Here is a 20,677-nt window from a genome sequence, read left to right on the forward strand (position 1 = left end):
CTCCCAAAATTCATTCAAAAGATCCACAAAACACTAAAAAGTCATAATAAAATAATAATAGAAGTAACTTGTGTGATTTATTGTGCAGAAATGTATGTGTAGGATGTTTTATGTTTTATCACTCACCTACTGTAACATATTACAATTTTTGTGCAGGTAAAAAATCCCACAACATAAAAAAACGGTGAATACCCAAGATAAATTTAAGTCTGTGACCTTCAACAAAACAAAACATTCAGTGACTTAATTAGTTTTATTGCTTTTTTATCTAATCAATAGCAAAATGGCTGTGTGTTGCTCAGAAATGCACAAAAGTTCAGATTTGTTCTAGACAAGTACCTTTTTTGCAATCACATCTCCGATATTGTCGGCCTTTGTGTGTAGTCATTTTGTTGACAGATTTCTTTAAGACAATCCCCCATTCTTCATTTACCAGCAGTAAGAGTAACCAAAGTTACAGAAGAATCAAATAAGGAACAAGTGGAGAATGCATTTAAAGCAAGAAGTTTTACATCCAATCACATGAATGATGTTAACACATAAATCAGACAATACACCAGCAATTTAGTGTGATTCCCACAGTTGTGGTCTTGACTGGTCTTGAAATGAAATCCCGAGACCACTAAGTCGAGACCGAGACAAGACCATCAAATAAGGGTCTTGAGACCGGTCTCGAGTACTACAACACTAGTTCTCTTTGATCAGATTTCTCTTACAGAATGCTGATGGAGTGCAGAATATTTATGAAAACGATTCAGACACTGAAAAACTTTCTTCTCATTCAGGACACATCACAAGGGCAGTGCACATTGATTAACTATATATACGTATATATATGAAGAGTTTGGTTCCAAAATGAGGTAACTCCGTTTTTATTTTATTTTTTTATTGTGCATTGAATGCCTCTGATTGGCCAGTATATTCATATGCTGAACTGTGATTGGCTGTATGCTCAAAGCTGTAGCAGATCAAAATGTAATGCTGTCATCGACATTCATTCATTTTCACTTCATCTTATTTAGATTGCGCCTGTTGTAGTACGTTTTTTTTATGCAGTGCCCGTCTTCCCCTTTTATCTGGAAATAGGAGGGCATTTTTGTTCACCATTTTGTTTCAAAGCCTCTATTAATTTCTGACCCTGATGTAAACAATTGTTGAGAATCAATCTATCTTATCTAATTAATTATCTGTTAATGGAGTTTACATTAACTTACACAATGAAATGTTGTTCAGGAATCCTAAACCCAAGGCTAAACACTGTAACTTGCTTAAAATACGATGCTTCCTTTTTACATTTACATTTAGTCATTTAGCAGACGCTTTTATCCAAAGCGACTTACAGAGAGTTCAGGGAGCAATAAGCGATATGTCATACAGGAGCAATAATACAATAGGTGCTAATACAAAGTTAGTAGTTTCAGCAAAAGCTAGACCAATACCTGTCGAGAGAAAGAGAGAATTTTTCTCTAAACAAAACCTCTAACGTTTATATGAAGTACACCTGCTCAGAATGTTAAAATAAATGGGGGATCTCTCCCAGCACGGTGTTTATATTGATCTGTGAATGGTTCAGGAAATTAAAACAGCAACAAGGCAAGTATTCCTGCAAAATTTACAATTAAAAATTGAGAATACAACTCAAATTGGTAAGGGTTTGTTAAAACCAAGTTCCTCCAATAAATAATATACAGTAAGTATAATATAATATTATAAGCATGTATAGTCATATACTGTACACTCTATCTGGTATAGTGTCAGTGTCTGGATGGGAGAGGTGGCAGCAATGCAGAAGAAAGCAATGGCATACAAACTGCTGAACAGGATCATTTGTGTTAATACTATGTGAAAAAATTTCAAATTAAAAGCCTTATATAGGCAAGGATGGATTTAGTTGCTAATTTAAACAAATTGAGAATTGAAGATCAGTCGAATTAATGCCATAAATATTTATTGTCTGATAATATATTTATAGCTTTAACTAACACTGCTAAAAAGAAAGAACACACTATATATATATATATATTTTTTTTTTTTTAAATAACAGATCACAACTAAACTTGCATTAACATTAACAGTTAGTTAGGGTCTCTTCACTAGATCCACAGAAGCTCCACCCATTTGACTCTGCAGCCATCACCACTTGAGTAAAGCTGCAGACGTAGATGTCACATTCAGCAGACGCAGATGTTATATTCAGGCAAATGAACAAGTGAAGTGGCAGACACAGACTTAACATTCAATGAGACAAGTGTGTGATGCAAAGTCATATTTTTAGTCTTTTTCAAATGACAAAGGGAAAAAAGACATGCACTGAAAACACAGCATGCGTACTTGACACAAACGGAGTGTGAAACAGTCCAAAGTAGCGTGAAACAGGCCAAATTCAGGACTTATCACTCTGGTACATTGGGTAAGCAATAAACCGGCTGGCTGGCAGAAGGTAAAATCAATTGCCAGGCTGAATTCTCCCGGTGGTCCCGATGGCCAATCTGAGCCTACCTGTGAGCCAACAGCTCAAATATGTCTACAGCATATACTCCAAGTTTGTGGTTTTTAGTTTTTATTGGTGTCCGCTACAGGACAAATACTGTAAAACATTGCAGAGAAAAAGCAGATATTAATTCACGCTCATCACAGATGTTAATAGAGATCATGTCAAAATAATTTCTCATGCTACAGGAGAATAATGAAGAACTTACTGTAGTATCTCCAGTTTACATAGTGAATCCTGTTTTAGATCAAAGAGCAGCTTCTTTCCTGCATCTCCTAGTTTATTATTGTTAGACAGGTAGAGTTCCCTAAGGTGTGAGGGGTTTGATCTCAGAGCTGAAGCCAGAACAACACAACCTTCCTCTCCAATGCTGCAGTCCGAAACCCTACAGAGATTAAAACATCAAGATACATTTAGGATAATATTCATAAGTTCAGTTAAGTAAATAAATTCAATTAAAAATAAATAAACATTCCTGTTAGCAAGGCTCAATGGTAATTTTTTTTAACTGGCCCGGTCAGGCAAGTTATTCTTATTTTTACTGACCCCACTACAAAAAAAGTAATAAACAAACAATATCGTCTAGTTATTAGTTTGTTGTTGTTTAATCTATGAAATCTTATATAAGGTTATGACACCATAAAAAAAACAATTAGCCTAACTCACAGAAATGTCAAATATTGTTTAAGACAAAAAATCAGTAATGAAATAAGAACAAGTAATCAAAGTATGTGCAATAGCACAAATAAATGTAATGAAGCAAGCATTCAAATAAAAATAATCAGTGCTTTCAGGTGTTTCAGGTTGGTCTAATAGGAGTTATCAGGTACGGAAATTAAATAATCAAATGTAAAATAACACTTTATGGCCTGTATAAATTAGATTAAATCTTACTAAAGGTATAATTTAATCAGTCAGTGTTTTTTTGTCTTTGTCCGTTGTTGTTTGATGAACATTAAAAACAGAGATGTTAATTATGCTTCTGTCCCTTTAAGAGATGCACCGATCTAAAGTACTGTTACACGTGCGTTTTGTTTCCAAACTGTTTACGTTGACTTAAGACATAATGGATTACTTTTACAAGGATAGACCGAGGGTCTCCCATGCTGGCCCCGGGCCATTAGGCAGTCCTTATTATCGAGCCCTAGTTAGTATCAACCATCGCTTAGGCGTGGCAAGGAATGAAATACTTTACATGTAGCACAACAACTACTGCAGGACAACGTAACATAATAGGCTAGTAGCACTCACTCTAGTTTTTCCAATATGCAGTGTGGATTCCTCAGTAGATCAGAGAGCAGGTTCACTCCTGAATCTCCGGGTTTATTCCCACTTAGATTGAGTTCTATCAGGTGTGAGGGGTTTGATCTCAGAGCTGAAACCAGAATAGCAAAGCCTTCGTCTCCAATGCTGCAGCGTTCCAGCCTGCAGAGAGAAGGACAGAAATTCTGGCATGTTGATTACAAATTTCGCGGGAATTGTTAGTGTTGCTCAGACTATGTGTGTTTGTTACAATATAATTTAGAAAAAGACAGTCATTGCTTTTGATTTATTAAACTTTTCCCATTAATGTGGACATTTTTCATTTGGCTTCTCATAAATACAAAACATACAAAATTAATAAAGATTATGACCAAGTTATGACAACAAGTTATAAACAACCCTCAATAAAAGTAATCCCAGCTCATGACGCAACAGTTACATAATGTTTTGGTAATTTTTTGGTAATTTCATGATTTACCAGTTGGAAGCGTAGCTGGCACTTCCCAGGCAGTAATTTTATTACCATTAAATTACCAATTCATAACGTTGCCTTTATGATCTCCTGATGTTACAAGATAACCAAGAACGGTCCAGTTACTTACTATATTCATACTATTTTTGTAATTACATACTTAACGTAATTGGCATGTCCTAGGGATGTAATTTCATTACCAGTAAAATTATAACCAACATTGACGATTTACGTGTCACTTTCTAGGTAAATATGCTTGTTAAACATTTTTCATCGGCACATTTTAAATCGGTCGCCTTAATAATCCGAAAGAGACTTAACATTTTGCGGGCTGCTCTGTGCTGTATGGGAATATAACAACGCCCGCTTCAGCTTCAGCACAGCAGTGACTAACACGTGCAATTCAGAATAAACAGAAATTAAGATCGCATTAAAGGAGCAATGTAGACATTTTAGCACCATCTAGCAGTGTGGTTGTGCATTGCAACCAACGGCTCACTCCACCGCTCACCCCTCCCTTTTGGAGCACTATGGCGGCTGACACAGGACAAAGATGTTGTCACATTTTCGCAAATAACACATTTACAAAATGTGTTCTGTATAGAAGTTTGTCCCTTTAGGGCTACTGTAGAAACAACATGGTGAATTCCATTCAAGGTGAGAAGAAGAGTGAGGGAGTGGGCGGGGCATGAGAGAAAGTGATCCGATTCCATATCTTAAAATATATTAGCCACAATTTCAACAACTGTCATATATTTAGGGGATTCTCTTTCAGGGGAGAATTCCTTCCCCCACATATATACCGCTTTATAGTGTATTTCACATAAAAATATACTTTTATATATAATTATCAGAATATGTATTTTTGCAACTCCTGGTAAGTGTTCTGCTTTTTCTTCATTTAGCCATCAGATTACTATCATGTGCCATGAACGCCTCTCTCTGAAGGGTCAGATAGAAACACATCAGGCGCTGTCATGAAAAATTAGGAGAAATGTCTTCTCATTGGTCAAGAAAACACAGTCTCATGAATAATTATGAGACAATGTACTATGGTACATCGCCACGTCACATCCTTTGACGTTGGCCAGATGAGGATTTTAAGCCCGGAATAGTGCAAAAGAGCTCAAAATGAACTAGTTATCTCTAATGTAATAACTTACAGTTGCTAACATCGTTTTCTGTGATGTGCAACACAACCAACTCTGCTAACATCTAAATAAAAGTTGTTTAGTGTTTCGTAACGCTTTAATGGTAATGGTCCACCAAGGTGTTTTTAAGTGGCTGAAAACGCTAGGCATATGGCTAGAAAATGCCGACCGCAGGCGCACATGAGCTAAGCGTTCTACTCCAAACTGAGCATTTTTCAACTCTGGGCGTAATAATGTCTACTAATGAATCTGTTTAGAATGTCAGATTCTTGCTGTAAATAACGTACATTGCATCTGAAGACTACTTTTGTTATCGTATTTTTGTTCTCTGTTGTTTTACTTGAAGATATTTCACTTAAGTTTCCTCCTCTGTCACTCCACCCAGGGATTCCCTCTAGGTCCTAGAGCCTGTATATCATGCACAGCTATTCAATTCTTTTGACAAACTAAAAGACGTAAAATTGAAAAAGACATATTTAGAATGATGGATATAAAATCCGCTGCATTTTGCTTGCTTATTTTGCTTAAGACTATCATGTCATAATAACTAGGAAACACATATCATAAGTCTGCATGTCAAAATAATAAAGAACTATGCATTTGACCACAGCCCTAGAGCTGTTACTCTGCTTCACATCTCGCCTAACAAAGAACCTTAACTGCTTTAACTAAATCACAGCTTCTTGGAGCTTACTGCTTTATTTTATTTATATTTATTTTATATAATTCATTGCATTTTTTATACACTAACCATAAAAAACAACCAAAACAAGAAAATTGTGATGATATGAAGAATTTCAGCGCTTTGCAAGAATTTAAGAAATACTCTGTCGTGATTCTGCCTCATCTTGTCATGTCTTTCTTGATCTTGTGGTAGAATCACGGCAGGATCCCTTGTTATATGTGGCGAGAGACGTTTTGGCCCTGTGGGCCTTCCATATTCGCCTCTCTCCTGTGTCACGTCTTTTAGCCCCGCCCTCTCGTTCCCTTGTTAACTTCTCCTTATTGTTTGATCCTTGTCACCTGCCCGTCACCCTCCTTATGTTATCATCCCTCGTTTGTATTCCTCTATTTAAAACCTCTGTTTTTCCTGTCCTGTGTCGGTTCATTGTTTCCTGTATGTAGTTTAAACGGTCCTTGTTCATGGTCAGTGTTCTTGTAATCCTCGTATTCCTGCCTTGTCTTACCCTACCTTGCCTGTTTTAATAAACCTTTTTTTGTTAACACCTCACCACTGCTGCCTGCATCTGGGTTCTCCCCCTCCACCAAACCTGACATACTCACTTTAGCTTCTGCAGTTTACAGAGTGGCTCCTTCAGTAGATCAGAGAGCAGCTTGACTCCTGAATCTCCTAGTTTATTATAGTTCAGATTGAGTTCTCTCAATTGTGAGGGGTTTGATATAAGAGCTGAAGCCAGCGCAATACAACCTTCATCTGTAATACCACAGCTGTGAAACCTGCAGGAATATGTAGTAACAGCAGTTCAAAACTCATGGAATTCTCAAAAGCAGCCTTAAGAAAACAATTCATTTCACTGATAAAGAAATATTTGAGGGTAAAAATGAGAACACAAAAGCTTTGGAATTCTAGGTGTCACTGTATATTAACTCTTTGTGACTCTCTGTGACACTATATGATCATTTTTGCATTACACTGAATATATCCACCATGAAAAGAATAATCTGGTTATTTGTTTCTAGAACAAACAGTTCACAAGGATTTATAGAGTTGATCTTCAATTGCCCAAAGCTACAAAGGTGCCAAATTGAATATTTTTTCATAATTTTACTGCATACTGTGCAAAACAAAAACTCTAAAAATAAACGAACCCTATATTATTTCATTATAATGTAATATCTTACTTTAATGTCTCCAGTTTACAATGAGGATTCTCCAGTCCAGCAGAGAGCATCTTCACTCCTGAATCCTGCAGATTATTGTGGCTCAGGTTCAGTTCTCTCAGATTTGAGGATTTTGAGCTCACAACTGAGGCCAGTGCTGAACAGCTCTTCTCTGTGAGATTACAACCACTTAGACTGAGAGAAAATAATAACATAAATATGTATTACAAACAATGTATGTCCAACTGAAATACTACAGTCACTGAAACAGATCCCCTACATCTCTTGAATTAAAGGCATTAAGGCATTTGAATTATTCTTGAGGTACTTTGATGTGCGATAGATCTGTGCAGCACCACATGAAGTCGAACACACCAAACATCACTGACGTATTTTAGGAAATTATGTGGGTGCTTGACCATTTCCACACAGGTTCCACCTTGGAACGCGCAGCATTATTTGATATGTTGACGTAATTTCAACTGAAAAATGCAGAGAGCGCGGGCAATATGGAGTGACCACGCCCCCTTTTAAAATAACCAATAGCGTTTCGTTTATGGCACACAGTCAGCCTGGCAAAGCTGCATTTAACAGTGTAATAGTCACAGTGGTGTAAAAGTCTATTGAAAAGACAAAATATCATTCCCTTGGAAGATCAGTGATACCAGTGATGTGTCATTTGAGGCTAGTTATTTATGTTGATGAGTGACACTGGCGTTTGTCTTCTCCTTTCCTCATCAATGCACCATATAGCCTTAACATACACAATTCTGTGTAGACCTGAAACTGGTCAGATACGATTTGCTTTCTCAGCGGATTTGCGTGTATGATTGACGCATATGATCAGCTCTGTGCTATCGTGTCTCTAAACCGGAGTACACTTACATGCAACCGTTCGCGTGACACTAACGCAAAATGAAGACTTTAATGATAATGGTTAGACTGTCTGGATCATCCCCCATCTCCCATCTAGTGCATTGTGTGTCATTCACCATGTAGGACATAATAAATGTGCGAACAAGTGGCTGATATGAGGCGCCGCTTCAGCAGCTCTCATAGTGAAGAGGGCGGGCCTATTCGGATTCTTTGATTGGACGAGAACGTTGATGAGAGGCTGAAGTGTAGCGTGATGTCATGGAATTTCTAGATTTTTTGAACGCACGTGCCAGACTGTCAGTTTTGAACGCTTAGATCTTCTAAATGGGAATTTTGTCAGCGCATAGGAGCATATCAGTTTAGTGACGTCCTTAAGGCTAACTTATTTTTAATAAAAGGAAAAAACTTTCGTTTTGATTTCACTGGGGCTTTAATGTTTACTTGCTAATGTCCACTTTCTGTAGGTCACATGCATGCACTGTAATTCCCTGAGGGAATGATATTTTGTCTTTTCTCCATTGCCATGCAGTGTGTTAAAGATGACAACCAAACTGACTTAAATGACTAAACTGACTTTAAATGGTAAATATACTGTATATATATATTTTTTTTTTATTATGCATGAGAAAATACTTACTCCGCTATTCTAGAAGCTTTGACCACAGGTAGCAGCCTCAAAAGACATTCTTCTGATGGATCATATTTACTGAGTGTAAGCTTGTCAAGTTCTGAGTTCAGCAACACAAACACGAGAGCTGGCCAATTACTACGACAAGGTTTGCATTGTTTGGCTTCAGGGAGATGACTACCACTTGTACCCTTTGCACTACCACTTCTTTGCAAGTATTTTTGCACTTCCTGCACTAGAGAATGATCATTCAGTTCATTCAGGCAGTGGAACAGATTGATGGATTTCTCTGGTGAGACGTCCTCTTCGATTTTCTGCTTGACATACTTATTTATTTCCTGACTGCTCACTGAGCTGCTTCTTGTCTTTGGCAGTAGACCTTGCAAGAGAGTCTGACTGGACTCCAGTGAGAGACCCAGAAGAAATCTAAGGAAAAGGTCCCAGTGTCCTTTCTCACTCTGTAAGGCCTTGTCCACTTCATTCTTCAGTGAATCAGAAATACTGCACTTTTTTTCTTTGTCTTGTACAAAGAAAAAAAACTTGAATAGTGCAGCAAGAAACTCCTGGACACTTAGATGAACAAAGCTGAACACCTTCTCAAGGTGTAGTCCAGGCTCCTCTCTAAAGATTTGGGTACAAACTCCTGAATACACTGATGCTTCTCTGACATCAATGCCACACTCTCTCAGATCCTCCTCATAGAAGATCAGGTTCCCTTTCTCCATCTGTTGAAAAGCCAGTTTTCCCATTGACAGAATACTCTTTCTAGCCTGATGAAAATCAACTTCATACTTCCCTTCATATTTTTGCCTCTTCAGTTTGGTCTGAAAGATCAGGAAGTGTGTGAACATTTGAGTGAGAGTCTTGGGGATCTGTGCTGGACTCTCTGCTTCACTCAACATTCTCTGGAGAACAGTGGCTGAAATCCAGCAGAAGACTGGGATGTGACACATGATGTACAGACTTCTGGATGATTTCATGTGTGTGATGATTCTGTCGGACAGACTCTCATCATTGATCCTCTTCCTGAAATACTCGTCCTTCTGAGGGTCATTGAACCCTCGTATCTCTGTCATCTGATCAACACACTCAGGAGGAATCTGATTGGCTGCTGCTGGTCGAGAGGTGATCCAGATCAGTGCAGAAGGAAGCAGATTGCCCTTGATGAGGTTTGTCAGCAGCACATCCACTGACGCTGATTCTGTCACATCAAACAAACTCCTGCTGTTCTGGAAATCAAGATTAAATCGATACTCATCCAAACTATCAAAAATAAACGCAACTTTATAGTCATCAAAGTCTGTTGATCTCAGGTGTTTTGTGTCAGTGAAGAATTGATGCAGAAGATCCATTAGACTTATATTTGTGTGCTTGATCAGATTCAGCTCTCTGAATGGAAGTGGAAATATGAAGTGAACGTCCTGATTTTCTTTTCCTTCAGCCCAGTCCAGAATGAACTTCTGCACAGAGACTGTTTTTCCAATTCCAGCGACTCCTGTAGTCATCACAGTCCTGATCTGTTTGTCTTGTCCATTTAAAACTTTGAATATGTCATTACATTTGACTTGTCTTTCCTGTGCCTCTGATCTTCTGGATGCTGTCTCAATCTGTCTCACCTCATGCTCATCATTGACCTCTCCACTCCCTCCCTCTGTGATGTACAGCTCTGTGTAGATCTCATTCAGAAGGGTTGAGCTCCCTTGATTTGATATGCCTTCATGAAGTCTCAAACAATTTTCTTTTTGTCTGGATTTGTGTTTTTTCACACACAATGGGGCGAGTTCTGATGAGCAGAGGAAAGATGGGATTAAAATGTGTACAATTATTCACAATAAATAATTATCTAGTACTGATCAAAAGAATTAGAAATATATGTAAGGGCAGACAATGCACTGAATGTTTTTATTTAAGAAAGCAGTTCCATTTGTTTTAATACATTTCAGTTTAAATCAGTAAGAATGGAGAAAAATGAAATTTAATATGTCCTCTGGTCATTATAAAATGCGATGAACACAGAAGAATAGATATATATAAATATATGTACAAATCATAAATACAGACACCATGACTTTCCTCTGAAGTTAAAGGATGAAAGTCAATTTTTTTCTGTGTTTAAGTGCTATAATCGGGTCCCCGGTGCATCTAGCGACCCAGAAAACGTGAAATACAAGATTCTAGTAACTTTGTTTTGGTGTGCCTTTCCCTGCAAGCATGTGAGAAATCGAGCCGTTTCAGATTTCGCTCCTGATGTGACGTAGAAGCAGGATCTTATTATAATGTTACCCTTAATCTACACAGTTCCACCCATGGCGCTGCCACCATTGTTGTTTTCACTAGCAACAGCGGTGTACATTAGATTAGATTAGATTCAACTTTATTGTCATTGCACATGTACAAGTACAAGGCAACAAAATGTGACCTCTGCATTTAACCCATCCAGAGAGTAGTGAACACACGCACAGCAAGTGGTGAACACACGTACCCTAGCTATCACTGCAGCGCCCGGGGAGCAAGTAGGGGTAAGGTGCCTTGCTCAAGGGCACCTCAGTTGTTACCCGCCGGCCCTGGGATTCGAACCGGCAACCTTCTGGTCACGAGTCCGACTCTCTAACCATTAGGCCACAACTGCCCCAGTTCGTTCAGTTTTAGCCCATGGCTAAAGTTCGTGGACAACATGCAATGTAGTCGCTGCACAGAGTTCAAACCTAGGAAGAGACAGGAGTGGATTTACTTTATTTTTAGTGGAAATCCCTCAGAAACCGTGAGTAAAAACCTGCTTGTTTGCGCGAATCACTTCAAACCGGAGTGCTTTTTCAACCTGGGAAAGTACAAGCAGGATTAGCTTCAAAGTTGTTCCTCAAGAGTGATCGAGACCGACTGAACAAGACAAAGCTGCCGATGTAAGTAATATTTATCAACAGTCTGAATTGACGTACATGTACCGTATATATAGGAGGATAATGTTAGCATATGATAGCGAAGCGAGCTAAGTCAGTCACGGGCTAAATAGTACATTCAAAGCCAGTGTTAAACTCACTGTATATAAGTGCAGATGGACACTTGGGCCCGGTTTCACAGACACGGCTTAGCTTAAGCCAGCACTATGCCGTAGTTGAATTAAGATATTTATGTCGCTTTTATAAAAATACCTTAGAAGAATACATTACTGGTGTGCATCTCGAGACAAAACAATGGCACTGATATATTTTAAGATATTTCTGAGCAAGTTATATTCAGTTAAGACAGGTCACACATTCATTTTAGTCTGGGACTAGCCTTAAACCTTGTCTGTGAAACCGGGCCTTGGAGTTTAGCTGTATGAATGTTAATACATTATGTGCGTTAATATGTTCAGCTGCGGCAAGCTGTTTGTTTTGCTAATGAACAGCGGCGAACACTGCGGTTAGTTTCGTTTTAAACGTCTCAAATCATTCGTGCTTACGCTGAAAAATCTGTCACAGCAAACTAGCTCTCACGTTGTGTGTGTAACATTATAACTTGTCAACGACAAGTGCTAAAATCCACGTAATTCCGCTGAGATTTGCAGGTGCGCATTCCGTGGATGTTAGGTAAGCATACACGCACAACGTGAGCGCTGTTTGCCGAGACTGATTTTTTAGTCTCCGGACGAATGATTTGAGACGTTTAAAACAAAACTAACCGCAGAAGAGTTCAGGAAACATAATTTAGCTAAACCATTGCCATGGCAGTACTACACATGTGTTGTGTTGACACGCCGGACAGAAGGGGTGGGGTTCGCTGTAACTCATTATCAGTTAAAGAGACATGCACCAAAACGGGTTGCTGTCAGCATAGCTGTTTTTGACGAGGCAAGAAGGGTTTTGTTTACACAGCCATTGAGTGTTTTTAAGCAAAATATGTTCCAGACATTTCATGAAGACCCTAATAAATCATATCAACTTGTTGAAAGTGCTCGTCTGATGAGTCCTTTAAAATCATGTAATAGTAACGTGACTCAGAGCTCTTACTGGTCAGTAGTTTGTCAGCAAGGTCTGTCTGCTTCATCTTTTTCAGGACGTTCAGTGTGATCTTTAGAAACATCTCTTTGATTCTGCTCCGATCTTCATCCTCCTCCTCTCTCTCAGAGCATGAAGAGTAATCTGGACTCAGTAATATCTTGAAGATCTTCAGCTCTTTCTTCATTACAGAAATAATGTTGTGCTCAAGTTCCTAAAATCAGTAGATATTCACACAACGTCAAACTCAACACAGAGAGTATTTCGTGTTTTACTGGAGAAAACACCCAATATGTGCAAAAACACTCATACCATGAAAATAAAATCCAACTGCTTCCATTGATTTTGTTTGTTGCTGTTGGCAGAGGGGATATCAATATTTTTAGTAAATATATTAGGGCATTCTATTCTGTATTCTATTAGGCAATTTAGCTGACAAATTCATGACTAAATGTGTATTCTTATAAACCATGAGTCTGTCCTCACCTCACATCAGCAAAAGTGTCTCCTGAGCTAAAGCTGAAAGGCACACCCATTGACTGGTCACTCTTCATGGACACACAGCTGGGTTCAGGAGATTCTTTCTCATTCAGACTGAAACACAACAGCAATTAAACACAGTTTTCAAAAGCCACAAATGTGCATTTTATACCCCCCCAAAACAGACAATACATTTATAATTGGCGCATTCTCCAGTGTGTTGTTCTTTGAATGACATAGTGTGAGTTAATCAAGTCTAAATCAACACGAGGTAGCGTTGCGAAGATATTTACCTGAAATACATCCCTTGAGAAAATTTACTATGGTTTTATTCATGTCAGACTTCTCTGTCTCAGAGAACAGAGAGACTGTTGTCCTCACCTCACATCAGCAGAAGAGTCTCCTAAGATGAAGTTGAATGGATTATCCATTGACGTGTCCCTTTTCATGGACATGCAGCTGGGTGCCAAAGATTCTTTCTCATGTTCACTTAATCATCAAGGAAAGGAAAAAAGTTCTAAATGTTATTTTAAAGGGGACATTACACAACTTTTTTTCATGATGTAATATAAGTCTTAGGGGTCCACAGAATGTGTTTCAGCTCAAAAACACCACAGACCACTTGTTATGTCATGCTCACAATGTCAACACTGTGGTTTATATAGACGACGTAATCAAGGAAAACAAGCAGACAAGAAACACCTGGGGAGACAATTACGGGGAACCAATCAACAATGAGACCCCAAAAAACTACAAACACAGGAAACACTACTGTACTGTAAATCAACAATGCACACTATATTTTATACACTGGACCTTTAAGTATTTTAATCATTGTGTTGGGTCATTGTTTCATTGACTTGCTATATACCCAAATGTAATTGGATATAGCAATTTAATTGTGGCTGAACATGTATGAAAATAAGACACACTGTCATTGAGTAACACTGTTAAATTCAAGATCTGTCACAATTGACCTATCGCTAAGCCCCGCCCCCCTTAGAAACTGCCGCTAACTCGGACAAGCACACGGAGTTCGCTAATGTCTTGCAATGAGAGCTGTCAGTGTGAAAGCCTTGTCCCAAGTTTTTTCACACATTTTGCACACACTCTAGTTGGGGAGCATTCTAGTGGGACTTAAAGATATCATGGAGGGATATATAAAAGGTTTTACAATAAATATGGTAATTTATAACAAGATTAATTTTTAGGGTTTACAGATCACAATGCAAGTGGGAGAAGCCGGTCGTCATGATCGCAAATGACAACACTGTTCATGTAACGCAGGGTAAACTTGAATTAATTTACATTTAACCAGGTTAATATGGAGAGGCACTGACATATAGACCTTCGTTTATGTGTTTTTGACCTGCAATGAACATGACGTGAGAACAGTGAGCTATTTAGGTTTGTATGTTAGCATGGACTCACTAACTTTACCGTTTTGGGCCAGTGAAACCTTGTTAAAGCACATGATGACATTAACGCTCTGCTTGAGAACATGAAAATTGTAAATTAATGAGAGTATGATAACCGTTTTCTTTGGGATTGGGGTTGAACTCTGTGCCCACATTTTGCTGTCTTGTTTAGGTTTTGCAAATGGAATAAAATAATTTCCATTCCCAATCCTTTCATGATACCTTGAATCAGTGTTACAAGTACCCCAGGCACATCGTTTTACCATTTTTGTAGTATAAACGCCGTAAAAACGATCAAGTAGAGGTCTCTGCAGGTCGGAGAAATGGGCGTGCCGAAAGGTTTCTCGTTGGTCGAAGGTGCTCTTCCTTGGCATACTACATACGTCATTTCTTTTAAATGGCAATAAGGTCGCGGTAAGGTGTGTGTAATGCAAAGTTTGCAAACTTGTGAATTTGTGAACATAAGCCCTTAAAAACAAAAAAAATGTGTTTTTGCTAAAATTGCTTAATAATGAATCACAGAAGGTAACTAAACAGCTCTTACTATTTTAGAAGCAGCTGTCGTTATGTTTTATGAGTATTTCAGTCTTTCTGCATGTTTTTGTTTACATGTAGGCTACTAAATCATAGTTGTACTAAAACGGTAGAAATGCCTTTTACAGTATGACAGCTATGTTGTTGCTATTCTATCATGACACCAAGGAAAGCGCAAATTATTTTGAACTTTCAAACGCTAGTGCAGTTGTAAGTGTTACATTATAGACATTTGTACCACTCTTTAAATAATCGTTGTAATTTGCTTTTGATTGTGACACTTATCAGCTGTTCCTTAAATATCAGTTATTTCTAAATAGTTCAACTCCAATATATGCTTCATTTTACATTTCCAATAAAACGCAATATGATATTTTCACAACCCTATCCTTCTTCTTTTCGTTTTCAATGTAAATATATGTAGGCCCTATGTGGTTTAGGTAATCTGATGTGATAATTTTCATTTTTAATCAAATGAAATATGATACAAAACACAATATTTTATTGTTAAGTATAAGACGTTTGTACAATAGGGAAAAACAATACACAGGCAGTGCTCCAAGAGGACGTTTAACTAATCGATACATACAGCTACTAGGCTGTGTATAGTTATGAAACTCTGGCCTCAGACAAAATGATTAGTCTGGGAACAAATCAATTCATCAGACCAACGATTAACCATTATGAAATGTTCTTTACATTAGTCAGAAACGTCTCTGCTGTGTCCTGCTGGCACCAAGCAACAGGAGCAGCAGGTGACGCAAAAAAAGGCAATTAGGAACTCCTCCGCGAGGCTAGACCGTCTCATTTCAGTTCGCTTCTTGGTCTTTTGAGGCTGCGTGCTTTGAAAACCAAGTCCTCATTTTTAAGTCCGCGACCTTAAAGGATGCACCCCCTGAATTGCACAGTTTATGGCTGTTTCCCATTCGGAGGCGTGCTTTGAAGGCTGCATTTTAAGACCAATTTCGTCACAGCAGCGCGACTGAAGACTGGTAAGGCTGTCCCGATTCAAAGGTTGCTTCAAAAACAGCCCGAAAATGCGACCTTATTTCCGCAGGTTTCCGAGGCTGCGTGCTTTGAAAACCAAGGCCCTGTCCCAAATGGCGCACTCCGGTCTTGTGGACCTCCTCTGAGTCCACACTTGATGACGTCAGGAAGTGCAGACCTATAGGGCACTAGGCACGAGTCCACAAGGGTACGTGGGAGTGCATTTTGGGACAGACTTGAGGTCATCACACCGGAAACAGCAAGCGGTGCTTTCTAATCTCTCTCGCGGTACTTTGTTGTCATTCGCTGATCAGTCTGCGCAGTGCCACGTGAAGTCGACCACTTGTTGTCCCATTGTAGTTATTTGGGACTGGAGCTGCCGGTTTTTATTGTTCTGTATTTCATATGTTGATATACCACCCGAGCATTATACATAGATACTTATGTTTGTAATGCATTCATTTGTCATGACGTAAATGCAACTGCTTATGTATATGTATTTATTTGTATACACTATTCTTCTGTATACACTTCTTAATATGCATGTTGTTATTTAATATTTCTCTATAATAAAGAAGCTGTGTTGTTTAGCTTTACCAAGCCCAGAGACAACTAGATATAGATCTACAACAAAACATATTACCTTAAGTAAGAAAATGCACTGCATTAAAAGTTTTTATTCTTGAATAGCTGGCATAATAGAAAATAAATAAGCAATAATATGAATAAGTAACTAATTAATAAATTAATTTAGAATTTTATCAAAACATACATTTAAAAATGTATCCGTCATGTTTACGTATATGTCTGACATCCACGACACTCCTCCCATCCGTTCTGTGATTGGGCGCTCGCAAGGATTCCTGGGTAGGGGACTTCAGTGGAGTCTGTGTCAATGCGGGCTTCACCGAAGACCTCATCGAGGGCACAAAGGAGGCGCTCGTGAGCAGACTTCTGAGCTCTAAAAAGACAAATGGGACACCTTACAGACTCGTAGACTTGGCGAGAACGCGCAATTTAAGTCCACGAGACCGCAAGTGTGCCATTTGGGACAGGGCCCAAGTTCTCGTTTTTAAGTCCGCGACCTTAAAGCTTGCAGCCCCTTGAATACGCCCTTTTCACATGACGTCACGCATCTTCCATTCTGCCGCGAAGCAGTGTATCATTACTTCCGCTAGCACTCCAGTTCATAAGGTGGCGGTAATGCACCTATAAGCTGATTTGCCAACCGCCAGTAAAACTCAAGAAGAAGAAGTTACTTCCACTAGCGCCTCAGAATGGAGTTTACCAAGTGGCTTGCACATCTGCCACAAATACTTCTAGATGATGTACGTCTTGCAGACAAATTTTCGCTAACGACAAGATCAAAGCTAGAGAAAGGATACAAATTCTTCGTTGAACAGTACCTGTTTGATTATGAAGGTAAGTGTCTTGTTTTCTTTTTGTGTTAGCGAAGGTGCTAGGATAAGTACTTGAATACGTGTTCTGTCAGTTTTTTTCTCACTGTTGTTAAATTCCAGCGCGACGGCAAAACGGAAGTTCTTCTTCTTCTTGTTTGTTGCAAGACGGATGTTATGATACACTGCTTTGCAAAAAGGCGGAAGTTAAGTGACGTCATTGTGAAAAGGGCGTATTGGGACACAGCTCATGGCTGAAACCCCCAGTTGTCCCCGTCCAACTGATACTCAGCTGCCATTGGCTGATCTGCGTTTGAGGGTCTTAGCGATAGTTCAATTAAAATGCCACATTATAAAAACCTGATTAAAGCCCTATTCTCACGGGATTAGTATTACCTGGGGACCTCTGGTCATTTGTAATAATTGCAGAGATTGTCTGTGAGCGCATTCGCACGGGATAAGTGAAGCCTGTGATTTTACTCAAATTTACTGACTTATTTCCTGGATGTGATGGCAAGGCTTTGCATATAATTTGAATAGCCTATATGTTGCATGGTGTTTAATGATATATGACCTGTCAGCATTTGAGACCCGCGATCGCGGTGATCTTCTGTCCGGTGCGCGATCACGGGTCTCAAATGCTGACAATGTTAAATCCCCATTCACACAGCCTGCTGATCCCGGAAAATTGCCAAAAAATTGCCAGAGTGCCTTCTGTGTGAACGCAAACGCATCCCGGATAGATCCGAAAAATAATTCCGGAAAGGGGACCTATAACATTAACGGGATCAGTCCCGGAAAGCGCCCTGTGTGAACAAAAGGCAGAAACAATGCCGTAAAAGCCATGTAGTGATGGCACACATCTATAATAAATCGTAAATAATTTGGCTATGAAAACAAATATAGTTAAGCGATTATTTTTTTTCGTTTGTAAATCAAAAACTACTAATTGTCTTTAGTTTAAGCATAGATGAATGCAAGAGTCCTAATCACCAAACATGAGGTCAGATGCGAGAATAGAGTTGTCTGCTTCTAAACGCTGTTTAAACTTGAAATTACTTCTATCAAAAATATTAACCCGAAAATACACAGCGCTTCAATAAACTTGATCGCTTACCAACCTTAAAAACGGCCGTGTGCACCTTCTGTGCTCGTGCTGCGGAGAAGCCCGAGTGTTTCTGTGCAAAATTGGAAATATCTCATAAAACATTTGCGAATAAGAACCGTTTCCATCCAACTAGTCAGCCGTCACTGTCCTAATAAACTGCCACTAAATATCAGTAAGAATAGTAAGCCACTGTATTATAATTTTCATATATAATAATACTTGCGCAAGCAGACGATTACGAAACACAATAAATGCAAGATCAGTAGGCTACTCTGGTTAGTCAGGTTTCGCAGTCTCATAGTGCAGTTACGTGACTTTTTGGAGGAATTTATTCGGCAAATGCGTTTTCATCTCCCATTCGCATTAACTCTTTTTCGAAAAATGAAAAACCACATCAAGTGAGCGAAAACTGGCTCATTTTAACTTCGCAGGATTCCGTTATATTTTTTTATTAAGGCTGTGTAAATTTGCACTGAACAATTTGCATGTATATGTTTTCATATGACATTTTATATTTAGCTTATATTTAGCTTAATCTCATTGGGCTATAGCCTACCTTGCGTTCTTGTGCCTCTTCGTTGTTCTGCATTTACCAATAAAAATATAAATACAAACGATTTTTTTTAAATTGACGTCTTTGTCATTAGCAAAAGGCAACAATACAGTATATGCTACAGAATAACAACCAACCGACTTTTACAAACGGACTGCGAAAATCTCACCTCATTGTCTCTGTATCACTTTCTTCAGACAGACTCTTTGTAGATCGAGGCCATGGCATCATTTACAGTAATTCGCAGAAAAAACAATGGGGTTTTCGTTTGCGTTACAGTCACTGTTTGCCAGTCTCTCGAATTGTAGACCTACAGTATTATCCCTGGCGACAAAACAATTTAAATATTAGGCGTCTTACGGAGTAGTTTATATAGTTTTGAAGGTCAATTAATCTGTTCTTGGGTTATGTTGTTTTTTTTGTTGCCCAGTATGAAATGTAAATTGTAACACTCACTGAACGTTTTATTCTTCTCGCGTACTTTCTCCTCTCTTAACAAAAATGGATCCTTGTTACTTTCACTTTCACTTTAAACATCCAATCAGCATTTAACTTTGTTATTGCTATGCAGACAACTCTGTGGTACGCTGTTGTGAATACGTTAAATGTAGTTTTTTATATATGGGAGTGGTGAAAATAAGTGATTTAAATGTAGCAAAGAAAAAAACATGTCGATTGTGTTTAACCGATCATTACGAGAGGAAGAGTTCTGAATGGAAGTGGAAATATGAGGTGGACATTCTGCTTAGCTTTTCCTTTAGCCCAATTCCAGAATGAATTTCTGCACAGAGACTGATTTTCCAATTCCACCTGTTAGTCCTCAGTTCTGAATAGTTTGTTTTATTCAGCTAAGAGTTTAAAGATGTCATTGCATTTCATTGGTGTTTATTGTGTGGATTCTTTTATGAATAATCTGAACCCAGCCTACATCTGTAAGATATGTCTTCTAAAGATCTGGGCCCATATGAAAAATCTTATCGCAAAGAGGCGTTTCCCCTTAGAATTACAGAAAAGATCCTAGTAAAGAAGAAAGTAATTCATAAAGCATCTTAACCCTTAAAAGAGCTCTTAAGGTCCAACATTTTAGGAGTAGCGAGGAGGACTTTTAAGAGACTTAAGAGTTTCTTTAGCAGCAGAGAAAATGGACGAAAAACGAAAAGTGAGAAGAAATGTGTTGCAATGCATGACAATTTCCATATTACTTTTAAGGTTTATCAGATTTTGTGTGTGTGTGTGTTCAACTTTTGATTATCTTGGTTTTGGTTTTCTTCTATAGCTGCTTTGATGCAATGCAAATTGTAAAAGTGCTATAAAATAAAATGACATTGAATTGAATGACAGTGAGTTAATAAGACACAACACATTAGATGTTTGTGACCGATCCTATTAGAGAAATGCCATATCGCCAGAAATAGAAGAAATCACTACATGAACATATTTAGCAACTGGAGAAATGCAGCGCTGCAGCAGAGATGATTTGGTTCTGTCACAACCTTCTAT

General features: G+C 38.5%; 1 protein-coding gene across 10 annotated transcripts; it reads right to left on the reverse strand.

Annotated features, from left to right (window-relative positions):
- Positions 1–274: 274 nt before the first annotated feature.
- LOC130545213 (NACHT, LRR and PYD domains-containing protein 3-like) lies at positions 275–19,700 on the reverse strand. 10 transcript variants are annotated; one of them, XM_057319612.1, is made up of 15 exons: positions 19,634–19,700; positions 19,347–19,501; positions 19,181–19,207; positions 18,638–18,694; positions 16,892–18,322; positions 13,562–13,669; positions 13,187–13,294; positions 13,013–13,055; positions 12,713–12,914; positions 8,733–10,506; positions 7,241–7,414; positions 6,662–6,835; positions 3,743–3,916; positions 2,700–2,876; positions 275–2,587 (listed from the first exon to the last, which is right to left on the reverse strand). In XM_057319612.1, the coding sequence occupies exons 6-15, from the start codon at positions 13,633–13,635 to the stop codon at positions 2,554–2,556; spliced, it is 2,934 nt and encodes a 977-aa protein (XP_057175595.1). In that variant the 5' UTR covers positions 13,636–13,669; positions 16,892–18,322; positions 18,638–18,694; positions 19,181–19,207; positions 19,347–19,501; positions 19,634–19,700; the 3' UTR covers positions 275–2,553. The 10 variants fall into 10 exon arrangements, with proteins under 10 accessions (XP_057175595.1, XP_057175597.1, XP_057175594.1 ...); XM_057319614.1 differs by lacking the exon at positions 19,181–19,207 and having other exon boundaries at positions 16,892–17,080; XM_057319611.1 differs by lacking the exon at positions 19,181–19,207.
- Positions 19,701–20,677: the final 977 nt, after the last annotated feature.

Source organism: Triplophysa rosa, linkage group LG21, assembly GCF_024868665.1.
Source record: "Triplophysa rosa linkage group LG21, Trosa_1v2, whole genome shotgun sequence".
NCBI lineage: Eukaryota > Metazoa > Chordata > Actinopteri > Cypriniformes > Nemacheilidae > Triplophysa > Triplophysa rosa.